Below are 25,554 nucleotides of genomic sequence, written 5' to 3'. Positions count from 1 at the left end.
AACATTTGTTTTATATACAGTATATTAACAAAATACTGCAGCCCTTAGCATATTTCAGCCGATGTTCATCAAATTGAGCACAACCTTATGCAATCTTGTCACATAATATAGTCATTTATATTTCTGCTGCACGTTATTCCATCTATTATCCTGCATTAGAGATTGCCGTAAACCAGATCCCAATTTAAAAATGTTTTAAACATGATACAGGATTTAAACCGCTGATCATCGGATTATATATCTTTATATATACTATATATATATATCACTCAACCACTCAGAATACCATGATATTTAAAAGTTTATGTTTTATTAACACAACATTAAGGTTCAATTATGTTTCGACACTGCGTTGTTGTTTCAACGTCTTACTTTTAAACTATAGAGTATTTTCCCTTTTCCTTACACTTACACTGTACACTCATACAAACAATGGTTCTTCAAGGATGGACAGTAATTTTATAGATGCGTAAAAACTGTGATTAAAAAACAGGTTTATTCCACCAAATATTGATTAAACCAGTGTAACACCACATTAAGATTGATTATTTAACATAAAAGCAGCTGGACAAAATTCAATTATATGTATTCAATATGTGTCATACAGGTAGGCAAACATAATGTAAGGGTTTTCGGCAATAACTATTATTAATGTATTTTGTTTTGCTTCCCTAGTCTGGGAAATAAACCATAGACTACCATTTGGAAAGTGGTGTTACTATCCACTACAGCACACATAAATCTATATATTTTTTATTAAATAGACAATATTAGGACATTCAGGGTTCCAGAACTTCAACAAAGAGATGTGTCACTGTGAATAACACTTAGAAAGTTTAAAGATGTTTTTGTATTTTTTTTTTATCCTAGATCCATATAATCAAGCCAAAGAGCTGTTTAGGAAACTTCAGTTTCCTCTTTCTGACACTTTCTTAAATCATTTCACATTCATTAAGTCTGATTTACTTTTACAAGCGACTTCACATGTTATTGAGATTGTGCCCTCAAATAAAAATATTCAGTTAATTGACCAGTTTGATTTAAAACTTAGTGTTTTTTAAGTGTGCTTTTTAGAGAAAAAAAAACACCAACAGAAATGAATAAAACTGGTAATTCAACACTGGTAAATCTGAAAGAATTATCTACAAATTATTTTTATCATGGTCAGTGCACACAAGTGCAGACAAAGGGGGTAGCTTGCCTGGAGGGACCGACTACACACTGATGTAGAGGCCTGTGAGGTCATCACCTTAGTCATTGGCCAAGAAATCAGTTGTGGGCATGGCCATGGCAGATTGTACCTTGTGCGCAGAAGTTTGAATATAAATGAATTAGACTGCATCTACAAGAAATAATAAATAAAAAAAGTATTGTAAATGCACATTTATTTGGGTTAAAAATATACTATGCATATTGTCTTTATGTGAAACCTACAGCACTTCATAACCCTTTTTTATATGAGTGTGGCCTCTTATCAATCACTCTCATGCCGTGTTAACACGACACACTTATCTGCACACCTTGAGCTGCAGTGGCTTAAGTTTTGTGGCCTCTGATGCGAGACAGTTGTCAGGGCAGGAAAGCAGCTTTGGCTTCATCACATCCCTTCGAACACTTTTCAAACCCTTTTCAAAGCCCCTCTCCAGGGGGAATTAGAGGTGTAGGTCAGGGCGTCATCTGGAGATCCTCACCTCCAGCTCATTTCTGGGAAAAGCTGTGCTGCTGTCAGATAAAGAGACGTTCTTGCACGCAATGTGTGATAAAGCACTTTGGCCACGCTTGGAGAAGAGCTTGTGCTTAGCTCAACAGACTGGATGAATACCACAGGGCGCACACACGTACACACACACACACACACCTCTCTGTGGCTGACTAGCAGCTGGGATGCAGGTAAAGTGACTCTACATTAAGGTGGAAGGAGCTTTTTTCTGCACAGAATTCAGCGGAACCTAAGAGCATGTTCTGGAGCTCCGGCCAAGGCTTCAATTATTCACGCTAATCAGAATTCTCCGCTGTTTGCTGCTGCTGGGCTTTCCGTTATTTCTGCAGTAGTGCTCGATGTTAAACTACTCATATTCTACACTTCCAAGACTTTCAGCATGACTTTTTACTGCAGATGATAAACAGCCTGGAACCACAAGATGTTATACAGTAAATGCATCATTTGCAGCTTGACAATGAGTTAGAAAAACTAACTAGAAACTAACTAATGAATAAACATTAGTGTGTGTACTGTTTTACCTGCAGCAGTAGAGCATGCAGGTGCTCTGCTCAAATACTGGGTGCAGAAGGACATATTGGAACCATCATAATCATGTCAATACGCAACTATTACTCTAGAATACTAATTTTAAGACTCTCAGCAATGTATTAAAATTCACACCCCATACCTGCACTACTGCTATACTCGCACTGCATTACTTACTTTAACTCCTTTAATAAAACTGTAAACTTCAAGAACTTTACACACTCATTCACTTTATCAGCCTTAAGGTATTATACCATATTTGCACTACTGTTTATACGGGTTCTGTTTATACTTGCACTATCATTCCATCTTAATCACCCTCCATCACTATTGCACTATTGTCTTCTGTCTCACGTATGTCTATCTGTGTCCTTGTTGTATTGTACATATATTGTCTCCCATTCTTTTATATTTATAATCTTATTTTCTGTACTTGCTGTCATTTTTGGGAAGGAGAGTAACGTAATTTAAATTCTCTGTATGTCCTGTACATATGCAATATTAACAATAACACTCCTTGACTTGACTAAAAACAACTTGAAAATGTATCTCAGAAAAGTGTAAAAGATTTCACCTGTGAAATGTAAATCTTATTGTTGCTATCCAATAAAAACAAGCATCCTCAAAACAGTAACTTCACAGGAGAAGATAAAACCATTCAATGTTCAATGTAAATCAATGTAAAAATGTTGGTCCATTTTTCAATACATTTTGACACAGTGTAAGAGTGAGATTTGTTCAAATTAAGATGTGAACAAACACATAATCAAGAGAGATAGGTTTTCGAATTGGTAAAATTAAAGAAACTCATCATTTTTAAGTGGTCTCTTATTTTTATATACATACTATATATATACATATATATATATATATATATGGAGGTATTGAGACACCAGTTTATTCATTATTTCTTTCAAAATCAGTTTTGTTTAAGTAACTGTCTACTAGATTTTAAAGTATTGATGTGATAACTTGATTGCACACTAAAAATAATAATTAGCTTTCTCTAAAAACACACTATTAATAATTGTATGAATAATAATCAATAATAATCAGTAAAATCCTTAATAAGCGTGCTGACTTTCTTTGTGGTGCTTTTTACTTAGATCATGCATTCAATTCAGATACGTCTGTAAACACAGCAAAAGTCCAGTTAAATTCTGCACTGTCAAACATAGCAAGCCCACGCGCAACCAAGCATGAAATATTCAGAGGAGAAGTGAAGTGGTTGGGAAGTGTAGAGCTTTTTTTTCAAACTGCTGCTGATGCAGCATCACTGGGCAGCATCACAGTGCATTTGAAGGAAAGTACAGCGACATCAGCTAACAGATGTCTGTGCTGACCAACATCACCTTGGGAGTGATATGGCGAGAGAGCTCCATCTGTACACCCAGAGAGAGCGTGACCAATTGTTCTCTCTCAGACTCTGGCTGTTAATGGCAAACAGCATGATCCAGCATTCAAACCGCTGATCCTCGGATTATAGTGACCACGGATTATATACCTTAGCACGCTGGACCACTCGGAGTACCATGATATTCCAAAGTTTATTCACACTTAAATAAATGTAACATTAAGCTTCAGTTATATTTTTATTGTTAATCAACTATTAATCAATGTTGACATTGTGTTGTTGCTTCAACAACTTACAAACAATGGTTCTCTGAGGATGGACAGTAATTTTATATATTTTAAACACAACAAACAATACATATAATAAATATGAAAATATTATATAATAAAATGCTGATGAATTTACAATGAATATTTACAGCTCTTGAAAATTATAAGTTTCTTTGATTTTACCAAATTGAAAACCTCTGGAATATGATCAGGAGGAAGATGGATGATCACAAGATATCAAACCAAGCTGAACTGCTTGGTTGCCACTCCAGGAGTGGCACAAAGTTATCCAAAAGTAGTGTGTAAGACTGGTGGAGGAGATCATGCCAAGATGCATGATATGAAAACTGTAATTAAAAAAACAGGGTTATTCCACCAAATATTGATTTCTGAACTCCTAAAACTTTATGAATATGCACTTGTTTACTTTGCATTATTTAAAAAAAATCTCGTTGTTATTTAAGCAATTTCTCATTTTCTGCAAATAAATGCTCTAAATGACAATATATAATATTTTATATCTATATAGTTTATAGAATAAAACAACAGCTGTACAAAGCAAATATATTGTGTTAATTGTAATTAAAATGTCAAAATTGATTTGTAAGTATGTTTTTTTTGTTTGTTTTTTTTTTACAAACATTTAACATTTAACGTTGTTTCAAAGTTGTTGTTTTTTTTCAACTTTGAAATTACAACTGACATTATTCCAACGTTAAAGGTTGGTCACGTGGAAGCTGGGAGAGATGCTGGGAGAAATGTGAGTGTGGACAGCTCCTGCAGGATGCTTCAGAACCTATGGTATGAGTCTACCTCACACACCACGTTTATTTATGAAACTTTTTACAAATCCATCAGAGAGAAAAATTCCCGCCAGAGTCTCGCGCTGACACACCCAAAAGCGCGGGAACGTAGCTGATCCACTTCTTACAGTGTGAGAAACCGTTAGCGGTGTCTTTCCGTCTGTCTGCCTCTCTATTTTTCTGTCTGTCTGTCTGCTCGCTGTGAAGCGTTCTCGCACATTTTATAGAAACCAAACGGAAACCCATAATAACGGGTTATCAAACGTTTCCTTTACATCTCAGCTCTCTACAGCACCAGAAGAGATATAAAAAACCGACAGTACTGAAGTAACACATTTAGTACACCTGAGTGCAGCTATGTAACACGTTTCTTGACAACGTAGCCTTGTTTTTTAAAAGTCTATGCACTACCTGCACCTATACACTCTTATTTCGTTTTATAAATCTCCCAAAATGTTAACTAGTCTAAAGGTAAACACTTAAGGTTCCCTTTCTCATATAATAAAACTACCGTTCTAGTAACGTTAGATATTGTTTTTTTGATTGGTTTTGGGGAACCATTTCATAACGTCATGACAACGTTCCATAAAAAAGGTCGTTCAACGTTCTGGCAACGACGTCGAAGTATAAAGCTTTACTTTTTTGTAAGCAAACAAAGAACGTTAACTAAAGCTTGCATGAACGTTTTAAATCGCATGTTGATAAAACTAACGTTCTAGTAACGTTCCAGTCTGGATCTCATATGGTTTGTTTAGGGGAACCATTTCATAACGTCTTGCCAACGTTGTTTTTTTAAGTCAACGCACTTTTTGCAAGGTTCTGGCAACTACGTCTACAACATTTTTGGTTTTATGAAAAGACACAACGAACGTTAGCTAAAGCTTGCTGAAGGTTGTAATTCTCATGTTAATAAAACGTTCCAGTAACGTTCCCCAAATGGTTTCTCATGATTCAGTTAAACCGAAAAGGGCATAGGCTAACAAGCAGACGAGCCGTTTTTCAAATCTATAAAGATTTCGATTATTTTAAGACTATGGGAACGTTAGGGGAACGTTCCTAGAATTGTGATACACAACCGGAAAACAATGGAAACGTGTACTTTCCGTAAATAAAACTTTCCTGTAGAACTAATAGGCAACTAAAATGTTATGTTCTCAAAACATGCCGGCAACCAAAATGTACCGTTCCCAAAACGTTTTGGAACAAAAGAATAGCGATAAAAAATATCATTGTTTATGCACACTCATACACGTGCGTGTAGGTTCTCATAAATACTGGGAGTGCAAACTCCGCCTGTGTAAATTCTATCCAAAAATAACACGGACAAGCAAAACATTCCTACCTGATCTGTCCTGTCGCATCTGAGGGGTCCAGGTGGAGGGTCTCGCAGCTCCTCGCGCTTTCTCCGTGATGTGTGTGGCTGATGGGGAAGTTTGGGGAGGGAGCGCGCGGCGCTGTCCGTGGTGCTGAAATTACTCTCAGACTCGTACTTTACCTCTCAGTTCCTCAGTATTTCAGTACTTCAGCAACACAGCCAAGACCTACCAAACACTACTGTATTTTTATTTTATTTTTAAATAAAATAAAATAATTTTCAGCATCGCGCGCTGAAGTGCCAGGCTTACAGTAGTGTCTGAGGGTCTCTCCTGATGCGCATCTCTCCACTGATAAAAAAACAGCATAAACGTAATCTAAAATAACAAATGAAGGCCAAATAAAATCAATATAATCTGATCTAATCAAACACAGTCCGCTCAATCTGCTTAATCTGTTCGATCAATTGAACTCGTATTTGCGATAGAGCGCGCGCTGCTTGCGACCGTGCAAAGCTATAAAGACGATGTCAAATCGCGCATCCGCCCGTGCCCGTGCGCGAGCTCGAGCTCCGGATGCCTCACAAGAGGCTCGATTTCCAAAACACGAGCATCTGGAAAGTAAAGTGAGAGAGTTACCCGGGCGGATGAGTGAAGTACGGTTTGATTGACATTTAGCAACCATGCATCAGGTTCGCCTGTGTGGAAGCGCGAACCTGATGCGCGCGATATAAAGCTGGTGCACAAGAAGCTGACGCACGCGGCTGCTCGAACATATAGAGTGTATCGCGGGTCGATCAGTCTGTCTGTGTTACAGAGGTGGTCGCAGGCGCGCGCTTTCCCCCCTGAACCTGCTGTGCTGAAACGCTCGGGAACGCTGCGTGGATTTTGTTCTCTGAGCGCGCGCCGGGCTGCACGGTCAGACGCGCGCAGGGAGAATCGATACCGTTCCACTTTGGGACGATGGACAAGTTTTGACTTGAGGCCAATGGGGGGCGCGTGCAGAAGGGTGAGATGTCCCAGGGGGATAGAGAGAGAACGCAGCATGCGTTTTGACCTTTGCCCTCCTGCTGCTAATAGCAATTGCGACGGAACCAATGAGAGTCCATATAGCTCCAATACGTCAGAGGTCCAGTAAAAGCTAATAAAATATTAAGAACAATATTATTACTTAACGCAGAACGTTTCCCAGCCAGAGCTCCACAGTAAGGCAGTCAGGTTGAGCAAAACAGCTCCGAGAAATGGCTGAAATAACAAAAAAGGTGCGGAGCTTTCAGACCTCAAATAATGCAAAGAAAATGAAAAAGTTCATATTCGTAAAGTTTTAGGAGTTCAGAAATCCATATTTGGTGGAATAACCCTGGTTTTTATCACAGTTTTCATGTATCTTGGCATGTTCTCCTCCACCAGTCTTACACACTGTTTTTGGATAATTTTATGCCACTCCTGGGGCAAAAATTCAAGCAGTTCAGCTTGGTTTGATGGCTTGTGATCCTCCATTTTCCTCTGGATTATATTTCAGAGGTTTTAAATTTGGTAAAATCAAAAGAAACTCAAAAATTTTAAGCAGTCTCTTTTTTTTTCCAGAGATGTATATATTATACTGTATGTATCTCGATTTACAGTGGAATGTCCAGGTGTATGCAGACATTTGAGACAATTAATGACAATAATAGTCATCATCTAATAATGATAATTTAACTGGTGATCCTTCCAATATTTTAACTGGAAGATGCTTTTTTGGGAATTATTAGGGATTTAAGAAAATATCAGTATTGATATTGATATTGTAATACATTGCAATATTTTGTTTCACAATACTGTATTCATTTTCAAAAGCAAAATATTGCTACAAATATGAAAATTGGTGTCAGACATTGGTTCATTTAGTGTTGTATTTAAACCACTTCCACTAGATAGTATGACTGCATAAGAAGTAAACTTTTCTTTTCCTCAGTTTCTTTATGAATATGATTTTAAGATGTTTGTATGACAGGTTTTTTTTTTATAAAAAACAATGGTAATATATATTGTGGTGTATTAAACAGGAAGACTTGTATGTGATATACATTGCCAACTTCTTTCCAATAGGGCTGTGCTATTAATTATTATTTGATTAATTAATTAATTTGTTCATGTAACTTCCATCCTGGGCTCTCCTGTCACCTACCACAGACCAGCTGCCCACTTTCCAGCTTATTCCACCTGCCTTGTATTAGTTGCCCACTTACCACTACTCGCTGAATTAAATTTTACATGAGGTCATTTTTTTAAATTGCTCCCAATTACTATTGTTGCTAATGCTATTATTCTTATTTTCTATTATCATTAATTCGCATTACTCATTATTCTCACCACCGCTATTATGATTATATCAGCATGCCTGAACATAATAGAACTATGTGGCTGTATATTAATCTTTTATAAATAATTGATGAATAGTTTGGACCAGAGGAGGATGGACTGAAGAGCCTTCCTTAAATCACTGGATGCAATGCAGGACAGGATATTAATAAATGTATTATCACTGGTTGCAATGCAGGACAGGATATTAATAAATGTATTATAACTGTTGATTACAACTTATAAAATGCTAAAAGTTATGACGAAATACAGGGGTTGGCCAATGAAACTGAAACACCTGGTTTTAGACCACAATAATTTATTGTCCTGAAGGACAGTTCTGGTGGAAACAGGAGAGTTGAGGTGCACATTGAATTCTGACGTGATTTGGGCAGCCATGGTTTTATGTTTTTTGGATACAATCCGGGTTATCACCCGAACATCACTTTCAGACAGCTTCCTCTTACAGCGTCCACAGTTAATCCTGTTAGATGTGGTTGGTCCTTCTTGGTGGTATGCTGACATTACCCTGGATACCGTGGCTCTTGATACATCACAAAGACTTGCTGTCCTGGTCACAGATGCGCCAGCAAGACGTGCACCAACAATTTGTCCTCTTTTGAACTCTGGTATGTCACCCATAATGTTGTGTGCATTGCAAAATTTTGAGCAAAACTGATACCTTAGCCTGCTAATTGAACCTTCACACTCTGCTCTTATTGGTGCAATGTGCAATTAATGAAGATTGGCCACCAGGCTGCTCCAATTTAGCCATGAAACCTCCCACACTAAAATGACAGGTGTTCCAGTTTCATTGTCCAAACCCTGTAGTTCTATGATAGTTGATGAAAATTATTGGAAAATAACCTTTTGTAGGTACAGATCTTAGAAATCATCACATTCAATCATTACAAATGTGATTCACATACACTTTTAATTTTAACTTACAAAAGAAAATCTCTAAGGAGTCCCAGTTGATAAAATAATATGAGTTTGGGTTTAAGTAATTATCCCTAATTTTAGTTACTTTAGGTTTTTAAAGCAACCATTCAACTGGTGACTGATCATGATTATGTGTCACCAAACAGGGTTCAAACTGTAGTTTTTCTGTGTTTATAAGACAATTATTCACTATTCTTCAAGGTGTACGAGTCCCTATGAGGCTGAGTCTTGGCCCAAATATTGATCAAGGTTGTAAATAGTAAACGCTTGTGTTGTCCACTAGGAGGATCAGGAGGAATTACTGCTTCACAATTGAGCTGTGTGGACTCACACTGAGACAGTCCGCTGTTCCATCGATGCTCAGTCTACACTCCACTACTGTACGACCAACAGAAATCAATGATGACTCCTGTGAAAAGTAGAAGAGAACTCAGGAACAGACCCAGTTCTCTCTCATGCCTTGTGAAAAATGCAAGAAATAGATCCGTTTCTGCACCTGGTGTTTCAGATGTTATAGATTTTTTTTTTTTACTAACGACAGTGTCATAAATGTTTATGTAAAGATTTCACAACTGTAAAATTATACATTAGTGAAAAGTCACAACCGACCCACTCACCATAAAATATAAGCTTGTCCAAAATAACTGTTAGTAACGAAGTCATTAATGCTAGTGTAAATTAGAAAAAAAAAGATGAAGTGAAACAATGATGTAAAGAATAAAGCCATGTTCATAAAAAGTCAAAAAAGTCAATGTAAAAAGTCAAACATTATAGTAATTATAGTATAATAATGCAGACATCATAGTATTATTTAAAAATGTTAGTGAAAATTTAAAAAATGTGTAAAAATATTCAAATAAAAAAATGACAAGTGACAAATTATAGTGTAAAATCACACGTTTGTGTAAGGTGAAAAAGAAAAAGTGTAGAGTCAAACCTTTTGAGGTAAAGTCAAATGTTGAAATAATTGTTAGTATAGTTATAAATGTGTAGTAATGAATGTTAGTGTATAGTCTATTATGATACTGTTACATTATAAATGTCTTAAAGTGTAACGTCTTAAATAGTAATTTGATTAAACAAGTCACAAAATGTTAATTAATTTGTCTACACACAGACACAATTTTCTTTTGTTTGCAGGTTTATATGCTGATCTTCAGAATTACATTATAGATGCTGACCTACAGTCAGAGTGCAACAAAAATAGAAAAAATAATTAGTATCAAAATTATAATATAATAATTACCATGTTAAATGGAGATTTCAACATCCAGTCAGGAGCTATGAGCAAACATACACACACACACACACACACACACACACACACCAGTAAAGGGAAGACCAGTAAGCATCTAATGTCATAGACTTAGACACATAGTCTCTCCTGTTTATGGCACACAGAACACTGATTACAAAAATACAGAAACAGAGAATAGAAAGCAAGAGATTACACTGCCGTTTTAATCCTTTTGTTCATACATTTTTTTTTTTTAAAGACGTCTGTTATCAACAACAAACACGTCGGTCACATGCAGAAGGACGAGAGTGTTTTATAAAGACCATATGATTAAAAGAAGAAGTTATTAACCAGAATAACAACCTTTACCATCATTATACTCCATAATTATGTGTAGACAGACCTACAAAAACTGACAATGAAAATAATCAATTTATCAATTCATTCATTCTTACAATTTTTAATCTACAGAACACATTGTTTCATAAATAATAACAGATTATAAAAGATTAACAGATTATTGTGTGGATAAATATTTAAGGTTTATTAGTTATAATTTTATGAGTATTTTTTCCACTTTAGGAATAAGATAAACTTCAAAAGCAGAGAAAGCAGCACAGGCATCGATTACATTGTATGATAACACAATACAAAGCTCGAAAATCCTTTGTGCTTGGATTGTGTTAGTTACTATTTTAATCCAAAGCCCTGAAAAGGGTGATTTGTCATGAAAATGAGCTTTTTTGTGATTCATTAAAGATACAATAAGTAGTTTCAAGAAACTTAATAAACGATTACAAAAGAGCAGCTAAGAGACACCTCAAATTTGACCAGGTGATTTAATTTGTAAATTATTTGTATTTGTATATAGGGGTGACTAAACTCATCTGTGATTGGCTGGTGTGGCTGCAGGTTTTTATTCCAGCAACGAATAAGCCCATGGTTTTAATGAAAAATTGTTTGATTTCAATGAAATGGTTAAAAATGTAGACTGAAAGGGGCAATAAGTAGCGTGAAACGTAAACATGCCATATGCATTTGTTGTACATTTGTTGTAAAGTTGTAGAGGTTCCTAATGGTGTTTGTGATATACAGTATCATCCCATGCAGCTCAAATATTCCTGCATATTTTGATGTAGTGTAGGAGTGCTCATAGCAAGCTATATAGCAACCCACACGTTTTAACTAGTGAAGACGTAGTATCTGTGTCTTTCAGGCAATCTCCTGAGACAGCAGCAGCATGAGGACAAGCATTGTCTTGTTAGATTAGCACACAGAAGTGTGCATTCAGACAAGTTAGGGTCAGCGGTTACAGGGCCTTATTAATGTAATATTGGGCTGTCAGAGTGCCAGTAAATTGAACAACACACCATGACAGCAGAGCTTCTAGATGTTCTAGATGGACTTGTTGGTCTTCTCCACTCTCCACAAAGACAAATGCATAATGGAAGTTGGTTCTCCTTAGTAATGATTCCTGGTTTTATTTTAAACTAAAACAAGTGCTCTTGACTAAATCATAGGCCTGATTAGATGTTATGGTCTTACTTTTAATACAGCTCTGGAAAAAAAAAAACGATGAGTTTCTTTGATTTTACCAAATTGAAAACCTCTGGAATATAATCAAGAGGAAGATGGATGATCACAAGCCATCAAACCAAACTGAACTGCTTGAATTTTTGCGCCAGGAGTAAATGCATAAAGTTATCCAAAAGCAGTGTGTAAGACTGGTGGAGGAGAATATGCCAAGATGCATGAAAACTGTGATTAAAAAGCAGGGTTATTCCACATCCAAATATTGATTTCTGAACTCTTAAAACTTTATGAATATGAACTTTCTGAAAACTCTGCATCTTTTTTTGTTTCATTTCTCATTTTCTGCAAATAAATGCTTTAAATAACATTATTTTATGGAATCTGGGAGAAATTTTGTCTGTAGTTCATAGAATAAAACAACAATGTTCATTTAACTCAAACATATGCTTATAAATAGCAAAATCAGAAAAAACAGATTCAGAAACTGAAAAGTGGTCTCTTAATTTTTCCCAGAGCTGTATGTTCTTAAACTGTGGTATTTATTACATTGTTATAAAGTGTTTTAATTACTCTTTAACAGCCATTGCTCGTATTATTTCCGTCATTTTCCCCAAGCGGCAGATTTACATGTGTGTTAAAATCGTGAAAAGTGAAAAACATTACTTATTATACCTTTAAGGAACAAAATAGCTTTAATTATCTTCTTCTTTAAACTCACACACACATACACACACATCCCTTTTTTCCTTTCCTGCACTTCTTTATGCTTTTTCTTCATTGTCCCCCAACTGTTCCTTCTCTCCATCTGTATTCTCTTTCTCTGCTTCCTCCATGTCCATGTCCAGTTCTTCAAACGAGGAGCCACTGCCTAAAGACTCGCTGGAGCCCTTGGCCTCCTGGTCGGCTTCTTCGCTGTGTCCGTCTCCCTCGTCCTGCTCTGCACTCTGCTGCTCCGCTGGCGGGTCTTCCACAGCTTCTCTGCTCTCAGCACCCGACACACCTGCCTCCTGGATCTCCACGCTGCTCTCAACCCAACAGCTTTCGCCTGCAACAGTAGCAAAGACATCTGTTAGACAGCACGTCCAATTTAAGACGAGCTGCCAAAACAAAACTGGCACAGGAGCAGTTATGGAGCGTGAAGCTCAAGGCTGCACACTATAGAGGAGCAATGTCATTTTTGAAGGAAAAACAGCAACTTTACAGGAGAGAGAAAAAACTTTGTAAATTTTCAATGGAAGTCAGTGTAAAAAGAGTTTATTTCAGGTAATTTTAAAGAGTTTCTATTGGTCCGTTAATCAATAATTTTTGGCTCATTGTAAGGGACAATTTGTCTGTTCAAATTATGTAGCAAACTAAAAACCGACAAATATGGAGATGGACTGTTTTTCATTGGACAGCGAAGATATGTATATAAAACAAATTTTGTCTTATTAAAAAATACCTCAACTTCAAAAAGGTATTTGAAATAACTCTGCAAAGTTTGTATTCAATTACCAGCATAGTGTTGTGGGAGGAGCTTTCACAGGTTAATTCTTTATAACTGTATATCATGCTTTGCATCATAAAACCAACTTTTTTCTTTTTTTCATTTTTACAGTTAACAGAATCCATTCTTCCCTCTACCACGGAAATTGTGGTAACACTTTTATGAATGTCATAAACACATTCATAACATTTTATAATGCATTCTTAAGGTGTTATAAACATGGCTATAAATATTTATAAATATGCATAACCCATTACAGTCATGTTTATGAAGCCTAATACATTATGAGCTGTGCTTATAATATATATATATATATATATACATATATATGTATATATATATGTATATATATATATATATATATATATATATATATATATATCATTAATAATCTAGTCTCACAAAAAAAGTCTGTCACTTTACTTAGAGCGCACAAAGATATATTATAATGTTATATTACATTATAATGGACTATATCCAAGAATATATTTAAGACAAGTATAATTCATGAGTGGTTAAAAATATATTTAAAGTATTATAAAGGTTGTGTTTAAAAGTTAAAAGCTTTTTTAGTCATAATGCATAATTCTGCAAGCTGGGACTGAGTTTCTTGGTATTGATGTATAACATTATAAACAGATATTAATGCATTATGATTATGCATTATCACAATTCATGATGCATAATAAACATGTTTATAATGCCTAATGAATGCATTGTAATGTGCTATGAGTATGTTTATAAAGTCTTATTGAGATGAGATTCATAGAAAGTGTTACAGAAATTGTTCCTGTGTAACATTCTGCACCACTAGCCCAAAGCATGATACATCCACCCCCATGTTTAACAGTTGGAGAGGTGATCATTTCCTAAATTGTCTACAAACATATTTTTGTTAATTGTGGTTAAAAAAATTAAAACTTTAATTTAATCAGTCTACAGAATTAAAATATTTTGAGGCCTGTCCACGTCTACCATTTTTGAATTACATTATGGTTAATTACATTACGATTACCAGTAATATAAAAAAGCAGCAGCTTAAACTTGTTGGTTTAGGGTCACACAGATGTAGCAGATAAGGAAATAGGTTGGAAATTGTGAGCAGTAAATTTTGCAATGTTAAATCAACTTTCCAAGGGTTAAACTGAAACAGTGACAGTGTTTATTATTATAGTAATAATTGAATATTGCCAATTTTGCTGTGCAGGCGAACTGCTGCACCGGTAAATTGTGTAAAAACAAAAAAATTGAAAGCAGCTGTTATTAGAGTTCAGTACAGGCCACAAAGTGGAGTATTTTCACAATCCACATCCTCACACAGCCTAATACATTATGAGCTGTGCTTATAATATATATATATATATATATACATATATATGTATATATATATGTATATATATATATATATATATATATATATATATATATATATCATTAATAATCTAGTCTCACAAAAAAAGTCTGTCACTTTACTTAGAGCGCACAAAGATATATTATAATGTTATATTACATTATAATGGACTATATCCAAGAATATATTTAAGACAAGTATAATTCATGAGTGGTTAAAAATATATTTAAAGTATTATAAAGGTTGTGTTTAAAAGTTAAAAGCTTTTTTAGTCATAATGCATAATTCTGCAAGCTGGGACTGAGTTTCTTGGTATTGATGTATAACATTATAAACAGATATTAATGCATTATGATTATGCATTATCACAATTCATGATGCATAATAAACATGTTTATAATGCCTAATGAATGCATTGTAATGTGCTATGAGTATGTTTATAAAGTCTTATTGAGATGAGATTCATAGAAAGTGTTACAGAAATTGTTCCTGTGTAACATTCTGCACCACTAGCCCAAAGCATGATACATCCACCCCCATGTTTAACAGTTGGAGAGGTGATCATTTCCTAAATTGTCTACAAACATATTTTTGTTAATTGTGGTTAAAAAAATTAAAACTTTAATTTAATCAGTCTACAGAATTAAAATATTTTGAGGCCTGTCCACGTCTACCATTTTTGAATTACATTATGGTTAATTACATTACGATTACCAGTAATATAAAAAAGCAGCAGCTTAAACTTGTTGGTTTAGGGTCACACAGATGTAGCAGATAAGGAAATAGGTTGGAAATTGTGAGCAGTAAATTTTGCAATGTTAAATCAACTTTCCAAGGGTTAAACTGAAACAGTGACAGTGTTTATTATTATAGTAATAATTGAATATTGCCAATTTTGCTGTGCAGGCGAACTGCTGCACCGGTAAATTGTGTAAAAACAAAAAAATTGAAAGCAGCTGTTATTAGAGTTCAGTACAGGCCACAAAGTGGAGTATTTTCACAATCCACATCCTCACACACAGGTCTAATGAAAACTGATCACTGGACTGAAATGCAGTTATTAAAACCAAAAGTAGCCCAGCCTAAAGTCCTGGGTGCTTCTGCTAGTCTTAAGGGATTTTAAATGGCACATGTCTCAGCTTTAGAGAGTTACTGTCTCTTCATAATGACGCTGTAATTGGAAAAGCGATGCTGTTATTGACACACCAGGTGAGAGCTGTAATTGCCAAGAAATATCATAATCCAGTCAGAAGACCCTCTGAGACCAGATCCATGCCAAAAGGAAGTTTGTGTTGTTAACAGCAGATAGCGGTAAGAGCAGCAGGACTTGTGTTAAACACCTGCGACTCACCTGGAGAATACATCAGTAATCAGCAAGAACAGACGGTTTACAAACAGATTTCCTACAGTCAATTAAGAGTGCTGCTGACAGGGCAAAGACAGAACATTAATTACTCGTTCAACATGATGTATAAAGAGAAAAAGGGGAAAGGTGTTGCTTAAGATTGGGTCTTTTAAAGTGTGTTTTGGACATATATTAAATATTTGGCAACCTAAAATATTTGCCTGAAACACTTGCAGCATTTGTGTCACGGTAGTCAAACATATGACAGACACACGCAGTTTTTTTAGCTTTCTATACTAAATCTATAAGAATGGTCAGGGACAGGCAAGGTCAGTAACAAAAGGGCAGCAGAGACAAGCAACACACCAGAGTGAGCAGGCAAGGAGGTCATACACAGGATATCCAACAATAGAGTAGAAGGGCAAGGCAAAAGGGTAATCAAAAATACCAAAAAATAAAAGGTTGGCAACTAGAAAGCTAACAAAACAACAAAGGGCTAGGCAAAAGAATAGTCAAGAACAAAAAGAAAAGTAAACAAAGGAGGCAAATAGGAACAAAAACAGAGGGAAATTTATAATAGGAGTACAGGTGGGAATGATTAGAAGGCCAGCGAGTTAGAACACTGGGAGGGTGCAGGTGAATTCTGGGAAGTGAAGTCTTTGGTTTGTGAACTAGAGTCCGTGTCAGGCAGATAGACAGCGACAGGAATGACAGTTTGGCTGATTTAGTAAAAAAAAAACAAATAAGGCCTTTCTTATTTTAAACCAGATTTGATTTTTTTTTTCATTAATGATGGAACAAGCATACCGTTGCTGTCCAATGAAAAACAAGCAACTCAATTATTGTTGATTTTTAGTTTACCACATAATTTTAACAGACAAACTGTCCCTTACACTGTCACAAATTTTTTAGATAAATGGACCAATAGAAATACTTTAAAATGACCTAAAATAAACTCTTTTTTACATTGAGTTCCACTGTTAGTTTAGAAGTTTTTTAGAGATTGTTTTTCATTAGACAGCAATGATCTATTAAGCTAAACTAAAGACACTTGCTGCATGTTCAGCAATTATCATATTAAATTCACTTCTCATATCTCTCATATCGTTTCCATGCTTAGTTGGTGAAAAGCATAAACTTTTCCTTTTGCTGGTAATTAATCTATTTAATTAATTAATTAATCAAGGCAATTAATAGCAATTTAGATTTTTTTTATTTTAAACAGGACAAGGTCACTATGACAATTCAAAATGATTTAACCCTGTTTTCATCAAATGGCTATTTTCACTAAAATCGTCCATCCTGTTGTGTAGATTGCATATGAGGAAACAAAAAAAGTGTAACAAATGAAATGATTAGGCTGGAAAATATTATATATATATATATATATATATATATATATATATAGTATGTACAGAAGTCTTATAAATATGAGGAATAGTTAAAAAAAAAAAAAAACAAAACAGTATTTTGAGAATAACCCACACATTGGTATCAGTGTACTACCTTCTGAAATAGCTGTTGCAGCTAAAGAACACAAGTTGTACAGGGCTAAGATACTAATATTAGCTGAGCTTGTCTTTGTGTACATTTTTCTCATATGTGTCTAAAGTAGCACTGCTGAGCTACATTTATTATCAGGATATCAGTTGTGGAATAGCACTGCTCAAGTAAATTCAGAATTAGAATAGCACTGCTAAAGGTAAATGTGTTGTTTTTGTTGCTTTGTTTGCTGGAATATTAAAATGTTAAGTGCTCAATAAACAAATTGAGATAAGAAATACAATTCCAGCTATTTAACTTATTCTGTAAGAAAAAAAGAATAAATACCTGCAAAAAAAGGTTTGGTTTTGGATTCTGACCATTTGTCTCATTTTTGGTGCATCTCTAGTGTGCTCTCTCTTCAGGTTGAGCACTTCATAAGACTCAAAGACTCCGCCGAGGGGTTTGTTTTCCTCCTTCTGCCTGAAAACGTGCTGAAATGAAGTTTTCCCACGACATCCATTTACATATCCTTGCGTGACATTTACAAGACATCCTACTGATGCCGGCAGTCAGCAGTTCATATAATTCTTCACACTTCGCTCAGCTTCCCCTTAATCTGTGCCAATAAAGCACATGTATCTGGCCCAGATGATTAATGATGAGAATAAAATGACTTGGCATCAGGGTGATCCACCCAGCCATATCATATCTATCTCAGCTAAGCTGCTGCTGCATTTTACAACAGCTGCTTCCACTGGTGTGTTCTGGAAATGGGCTATAATTACAGTATTTGTACATTATGAATGCTCAGGAGAGCCAGTGTGTGGTTAATCAAACCTGAGGAAGGGTGTAATCTGTTAAAGCATTTTGTTTTATTGGCTAATTTTCCCTGTAGGACGCTTCATCATGAGTCCCTATAAAAATCACTGTACAGTAATGTAAGAGATGTCTGCGCATGTATGTGGTAAACCTTTAGTATGACTGCTGAACCTGCAGTATATCTTTTCAGTAAAAAAAGAAAAAACTAATTTTTACACCATTAAAGAGAGAAAAAACAGCAAGACTGGAGATACAGGGTTCTTGCACAACAGCAACAGCACACAATATATGATGCAACACGATATAAATTGCTGTATCTAACAACCAATAAGATCAATGAAAGAGGTACTGCAAGACACATGATTGCCTAAGCTTTAAAACATGGACAGGCAGCGCTATACTGGGCAGAGTAAACCTCAACTTTAGAAAGAAAGAATGACTCATTGACTCTAAACACATTTGTAACTAAAGCAATAAACATGCTTTCAGAAACACCTTCATAAATCACTGTATGTGAACACAGTTACCCCTATCTTACACCCTAAACAAGGCACATTGCGATGCTCATTGCTACCTTACACCTCATCAACGATCTATTGTCAAGCCTTGTACCTGAATCGGTTAAATAGTCAAGATTAATTTAATTCAGTTTTACTTATATAGTACTTTTTACAACAGATGTTGTCACAAAGCAGCTTTACAGAAAAGTGGATCCAAGCCTTTGATGTGCAAGCACCACGGTGATGCCAACAGTGGCAAAAAAAAAACAAAAAAAACTTCCTCATACTAAGAGGAAGAACACTTAGGAGGAACCAAGACTCAGTCAGAGGAACCCACCCCCCTCCGGAGTTCTCGGGAGTTCTCATAACACTAGCTTCAGCTCCGTGCGCCTCCATCTTTGTACTGATAAAGACAGACATATATACAGTAGTGGTGTGCAGTGAGGCCCTTCTAACCCTTCAGAGAATGGGTGACTATAAGTGCATGTGAAAAATTACATAATTTTTAATCAGGAAATATATATTATAGTTATTGTAAGTGTATGGACTTATTTTATAAATGAACTAAAATAAAAAAACAGCAACTAATTCAAAGCATTAGTCTGTGCTTTTTCAGTTGCTACAGGACTCTTATCTGACTGACAGCGGTTTTAACCAATCAAAGCTTTTTAAAATGGCTTCTGCTCCTGTGTCTGCTGCCCCTTCTGCTGATTTTGTGAAGGGTGTAGTAATGAATTTGTTAGCAAAGTCATAGGACAATCCAACCAATCAGATTCATGATTTTCACTCCGGGGGCGGGGCCATGGCTGTCTAACCCCTTCTCATCGCTGTGCTGAAGGGGTACGCGCTGATTAGTCGTAAAACAGTGCGTACGCTGGTTTAGTTCAGTAGTTAGCTAACTATCACGGAATTGCGGCTGCAAATCAGACAGATATTGTGTCACATCATGTTAAATAGCCTTTTTAAAGGCTGTCCTTCAAAGTAAACTAAATCACAATAATAGGCCTGACTGGTGAGTTTTTGTGTGTACTTAATGTTTTGGCTGCTCTGGTGTACTGTAGACATACAAATGAGTGATCTTTGTTAAACGGTTGTACTTGTAGGAAAATTAAGCATTGATTGTTGGGTCTGTTGTATACTTTTGTAGTTTGTAGCTGTATTTGTGGACTGTTTATGTGTATTAAGTTCATATAACTCATTCAAGACAGAGAATATGTAGTTGTTGTAATGTTTATCTATATGTCGCTTGATAGGCGGTTTGGGGGGGGGGGGGTGCTGCATGCGGGTTGGAGGGGGGGGATTTGCAGAAGGGGTACCAACTATATTCGATGCATGCCACTGATATACAGAGATTCCACATAGCCTGCCTTCTGGTGCCGGAATGCACAAACCTATACTGCATGCCTGCTGGCAACTATGTAAACTTTTACATTAACAACAAACAGAATTAACAAGTGTGAACTGGTCAGTTTTCCCACTGAGAAGCGTTAAGACACACCCAGATAGCTGACCCCCTGAAATAGCAATGTGCCAAAGTCAATCACACCTGGCTTTTAAAGAAAAAAGCAAGTGACACTATGAGTGGTTTATTAAAAGTTACGCCCGAAACACTCCCATGATTAATTAAGATAATTAGTTTATGCCTTTTGTGTATGTTTTGAGCCACACAAGGTGTACTTTTCCTGTCGTTACAATAGAAAAGACACTCTAACACACACTAAATAAAGTTGTACAGATGAGGGCTCACCAATAGATTGCTAAAATAGGGACCTCTGCCTCTATAAAATGCTCTTTTTTACCCAGTCATTTGAGTTAGTTGTGAGCTGTTTTTATTAGTGCCACTTACTTTTGCAGCCTTTTGTTGCCCTGTACCAACTTTTCTGAGGCATGAACTCCTATTAAGTTCTAGACAAATTAATGTTTTTCATGAAATGGTAAAATGTCGTACTTTCAATATCTGATATGTGTTCTGTGTTCTATTGTGGATAAAACATGGGTCTATGAGATTAGCAAATCATTGCATTCATTACATTTTACACAGCAACTTTTTAAAGAAATGTTGGGGGTTGTAAATACAGAGTAGAAGTGTAGGGTTAAACTCAGAAATGTTTTCTTCTATATTCTATATCGTCGCTGTCCAATGAAAAACGCTTATCTCCAAAAGAGCAACTTTACAGGAGAGAGAAAAAACCTTGAAAACTTTCAATGGAAGTCAATGTAAAAAGAGTTTATTTCAGGTCATTTTGAAGAGTTTCTATTGGTCTGTTCATGAATAAATTTTGGCACAGTGTGAGGGACAGTCTGTCTGTTCAAATTATGTAGTAAACTAAAAATCGACAAAAATGGAGATAAGTGTTTTTCATAGGACAGCGACGATATATTATACATAAGAAACTTAAGTTTAACATTGTTTTATAAAAGCTTGTGTGTGAGTGAGACAGAGGAGGAGGCTGCTAATTCCACACCCATCTCATCTCTAGATGATAGAGAGCGCTAGGTTTGGCCTCTTGCCTCTCGCTGTCAGTATCACTTCATGGCAGGAGAACTGATCCCTTACCCTCACTCATCCCGCTCCTCCCGACAAATCAGTTATGGCATCTCAATTAAGCTAAAGCTCTCTGCTCATTGTGTTTAACAAAGGATGGGGAGAAAATAGGCGCCGCCATGGTGAGACCTTTTCAAAACTGATTAAGAAAGGTGCCACAGCACACCTTCAATCGTCCCGCCACCTAAACAGGCTTAAATGTCATTCACATGCAATGAATCACCACGGCGGAACCGGAATTGATGCCCTCTTCACGGCAATAATAAACCCTCCGGTAATAGTTAGAGGTGAGGCAAATCAAAGATCAGGAAATAAGTGCCAAAGAGCAGAAAGGAAGAAGACATACTCCCACTGAAGAAGCCTGTACATCTTTTCATCTAAATATCAGTTTAGGTCCAGGTCCCGTCTCCAGGAAGCACTAAATATATCCCTTAACTATCAAAAGCCACAATGTGTTCAAGGCAGCATCGCAACATTTGAACATCTGAACATTTGAAACTCCTGTAATTTTTTTACTTTTAATACTAAAATTGTAGAATGTGAATTTAAGTTAAAGCTCATCATTGACGGACAGATTATATGGTCCATCTTTATTTACATAGCAATTGGTTTTAATTATGAAATCTATAAATAGAAATATAAGATATTGTAGAAATATGATTGCACATTTGAAGTACAATCCTAAAAATAAAGATTCTAACAAATAATATTTGAACGATTCCATATAAGAACCACTTTTGGTAGCATAAAGAACCTCGTTTGAAAAAGTGAAAAAGTTTGAAAAAGTTTTTTTAAAGCCTTTAATACAGGGGTGTCCAAACTTTTTTTTTTTGTTGGGGGCCAGAAGGAGAAATATATTTGAAGTCACGGGCCACACTCTGTATTAAAACAAATAATGAAATATACCACTTTAAATAATACTTTTTTTCTGATTATTTCATTTACACACCATTTTACTTGACTTACTATATTTATCTTTGCCAGTGTTGTGTAAACTAAGATTTTTCAAATTGATGTTTAATTTCATGATGTCTCTTAATATCATCCACTTAAGAAATATAGCTAAAATCCGCAGTATACTCTCTCTGGAAGATGCTGAGAAGCTGGTACCTGCATTCATAACCTCCAGGCTGGACTACTGCAACGCGTTGTTGGCTGGAAGTCCACATAAATTACTCCATAAACTCCAGCTAGTTCAGAATGCAGCCGCAAGAGTGCTTACCAGAGCTAGAAACTTCGATCACATTACACCTATTCTTTCATCCCTACACTGGCTACCTGTTAGATTTCGTATAGATTATCCCTTATATTGTGTTAGAAAGCTGTTTACACCTGTGGTGTTTGCGGGTCAATTTTGACCCGTGATTTGAAAATGCTTGAAAATGCTTAAAATCACCAGTTTTCTTCCAATATTGTTTTTCAACTCATTGTTGGCTTAGTATACATTCATATAAATGGAACCAGTGTGGGAAATTTCTTTAGTTGGCTCCACAGACACAGTGTTTTAAAAAGTACCACTCGTTTTTGAATGCAAAAACTATTTAAATTCACAAAAAATATTTGTCATACTTATAGACTGAGTAATTAGAAACTGTAAATGTGTTATAGACCTATATTAGAGTACACCTACCAAAGAAAAAAATAATATTATTTAAAATTATTAACAATAGTGACATCTTTGGTGTTTCGGGTCAAAACTGACCCGCATAGATAAATAGTAGGATAAAGACAACAAGTGTTCAAATTTCTTTCCATAAAACCAACTTTTATTTAACCATACCAATTAACCAAGCAATTTAACTTTAACAAATGAACAATGACCAACAACAGTGTGTGTGTGTGTGTGCGCCTGCATTAACCATAAACTGAACATTGAAAAATAATATGATGTTAGTGCAGGTGAGTCACTCTGAATGAACTTATGAACTTATGAACCATGAAACTTAGCATCAGAAACTTTAACTGTGTGTGTGTGTGTGTGTGTGTGTGTTCAAATGCATGAATCACAGTATTTGATGGTTACTGTGTGCTCCGCGCAAATGAATTTCTTGCATGTGTGGCAAGTGGTGTTGGACTTCCTGTCCTTGTTGGCGGGGCAGGACTGGCACCTCTTCCTCTTGCTGCTCCTGGAATCTCCTCCCTGGTTTGTATCACAGGATGATGATGTGAGTGTTGGCTGAAGCCCTTTCACCAAACGAACAGACGCTTCGGTTCGGGGCAGCCTCTTTCGTCTTTCGATATAGGGAGAAACCAGAGACTTGCCCAACTCCTCCAGAAAAAGCCTCCTCTTGAAAGGTTTTTCTCCATTCCATCCTGGATCTATTTCAGTCCACACTACATATGCGTTGTATGCCGAAACGTCCAGCATGTTGTAGAACACAACCATTGGCCACCTTTTTGTCCCCCGCTTGCATGTGTATGTGCCGGTGACCTTGTCCAGGTTGTCAACACCACCTTTGTTCTTGTTGTAATCCAGGATCATGTCTGGCTTCTTGTCCTCCCTACTGCTCACACCAGCATCCCTGTGGAGAGTTGACATCAGAATGACATTTTTGTTCTTTTTGGGACAGTAGGAGACAACTGTGGTTCTTTCTGAGAATGCAAACTTGGATGAGAGAGGAGCCCTGTCTTTCGTTCCAAGAAGAGCTAAGGGAAGCTCAGGTTTGTTCTTCCTGACTGTTCCCACCATCGTCAGCTTCCTCTTTAGAAGCTCTTGCGCAAGGTCATAGGAGGTAAAAAAATTATCACAAGTTATGTTGTGCCCCCGAAGACCCTTGGTCATGTCCAGGACGACCCGCTTGCCCTGGTTCTTCTCTGGCACTCCGGTGGCAGATTTTCCGGTATATATTTGCATATTCCATGCATAGGCAGTTTTTGCATCACAAGCTGCCCATATTTTGATCCCATATTTTCCAGGCTTGCTTGGCATGTACTGCCTGAAGGGACAGCGGCCTCTGAAAGGGACTAGCCATTCATCCACTGTCACCTCTGGCCCAGGATTGTACACAAAGGGTAAATTTTCCACCCATTTGTCCCAAACCTCCCTGATGGGAGCAAGCTTGTCATTCTCACGACGAGCAACTCTGGTCTCCCTGTTGTCAAAACGTAGCACTCTTGATAACACATGAAAGGCTTGAAGGGACATTGTGGCACGAAAAATAGGGCGTCCTGACTCACTATCCCATAAGCTGGCCGTAGCTTCATTACAGGATCTGTACACCCCCGCAAGAAGCAACAGTCCCATGTGCGCATCTAGCTGTGTTTTGTCCATCTCCGTCCAGCTATCACCAAACACTCTTCTCCCTTCCATGTTGGTCATCTCAAGTAGGATACTCTGAATAGGTCGTGGAAAGAACAGTTCAAACGTTGACTTGATGTCTTGGGCGTGTGACACAGCGTATCTAGTAGGCCCTGGAGTCATTCTGAGGATGTTTTCCATCGGTGCCCTGGCTTGGGTTTGAGGAGGGCTTGATAACCATGAAATGTCACCTTTTTTTGACTTGAAGACCTCTCCTTGAGCATCTGTGACATCTGGGTCCTCCTCATCAGATGTTTGGTCTTGTTCAGGGTCATACTGAACATCATCCTCCTCCTCAGACACATCCTCCTCAGCTTCACTTCCCTCTCTCTCCTCAAGATCACCATCATTACCAAAGATATGATCTAGCACCTCATGAACAGAATACCTTTTGCTCATGTTGACTGATACTCCTACAGAATTCAACTAATAATATCCCACCCAAACCCTCTTTATATGTGCCAATGTTTGTTTATAAACAATGTATCAATATGCTGTGAGAAAGTTTTAGTTCACGTGGGGGTTGGTGTTTGTGTGTGTGTGTATGTGGGCCAATGTTTATAAACAATGTATCAATATGCTGTGAGAAAGTCTTAGTTCACGTGGGGGGTGGTGTGTGTGTGTGTGCCTGTATGCATTTTCTATATGTCTCTGTGTCTGTGCATGTGAAAGAAGCCTGTGTG

The 25,554-nt window shown here is 36.6% G+C and overlaps 2 protein-coding genes across 2 annotated transcripts in view; both read right to left on the bottom strand.

The window, feature by feature from the left end:
* grm2a (glutamate receptor, metabotropic 2a) overlaps nt 1-7,260 on the bottom strand; it is a 69,824-nt gene extending 62,564 nt beyond the window's left edge. Inside the window, exon 1 of the mRNA XM_007253268.4 lies at nt 6,017-7,260. The gene's annotated coding sequence lies outside the window, so the exon portion shown is untranslated. The remainder of the gene's footprint in view (nt 1-6,016) is intronic.
* Nucleotides 7,261-10,715: 3,455 nt separating this feature from the next.
* Nucleotides 10,716-25,554, bottom strand: part of tex264a (testis expressed 264, ER-phagy receptor a) — a 116,239-nt gene continuing 101,400 nt past the window's right edge. Inside the window, exon 4 of the mRNA XM_007253271.3 lies at nt 10,716-13,087. Within this exon, the coding sequence (XP_007253333.3) occupies nt 12,804-13,087 (284 nt within the window). The 3' untranslated portion in view covers nt 10,716-12,803. The remainder of the gene's footprint in view (nt 13,088-25,554) is intronic.

The sequence above is a fragment of the Astyanax mexicanus genome, chromosome 5 (genome assembly GCF_023375975.1).
Source record: "Astyanax mexicanus isolate ESR-SI-001 chromosome 5, AstMex3_surface, whole genome shotgun sequence".
NCBI lineage: Eukaryota > Metazoa > Chordata > Actinopteri > Characiformes > Acestrorhamphidae > Astyanax > Astyanax mexicanus.
Note: the sequence above shows the minus strand (reverse complement) of the source record. Positions and strands in the feature narration are given on the sequence as shown.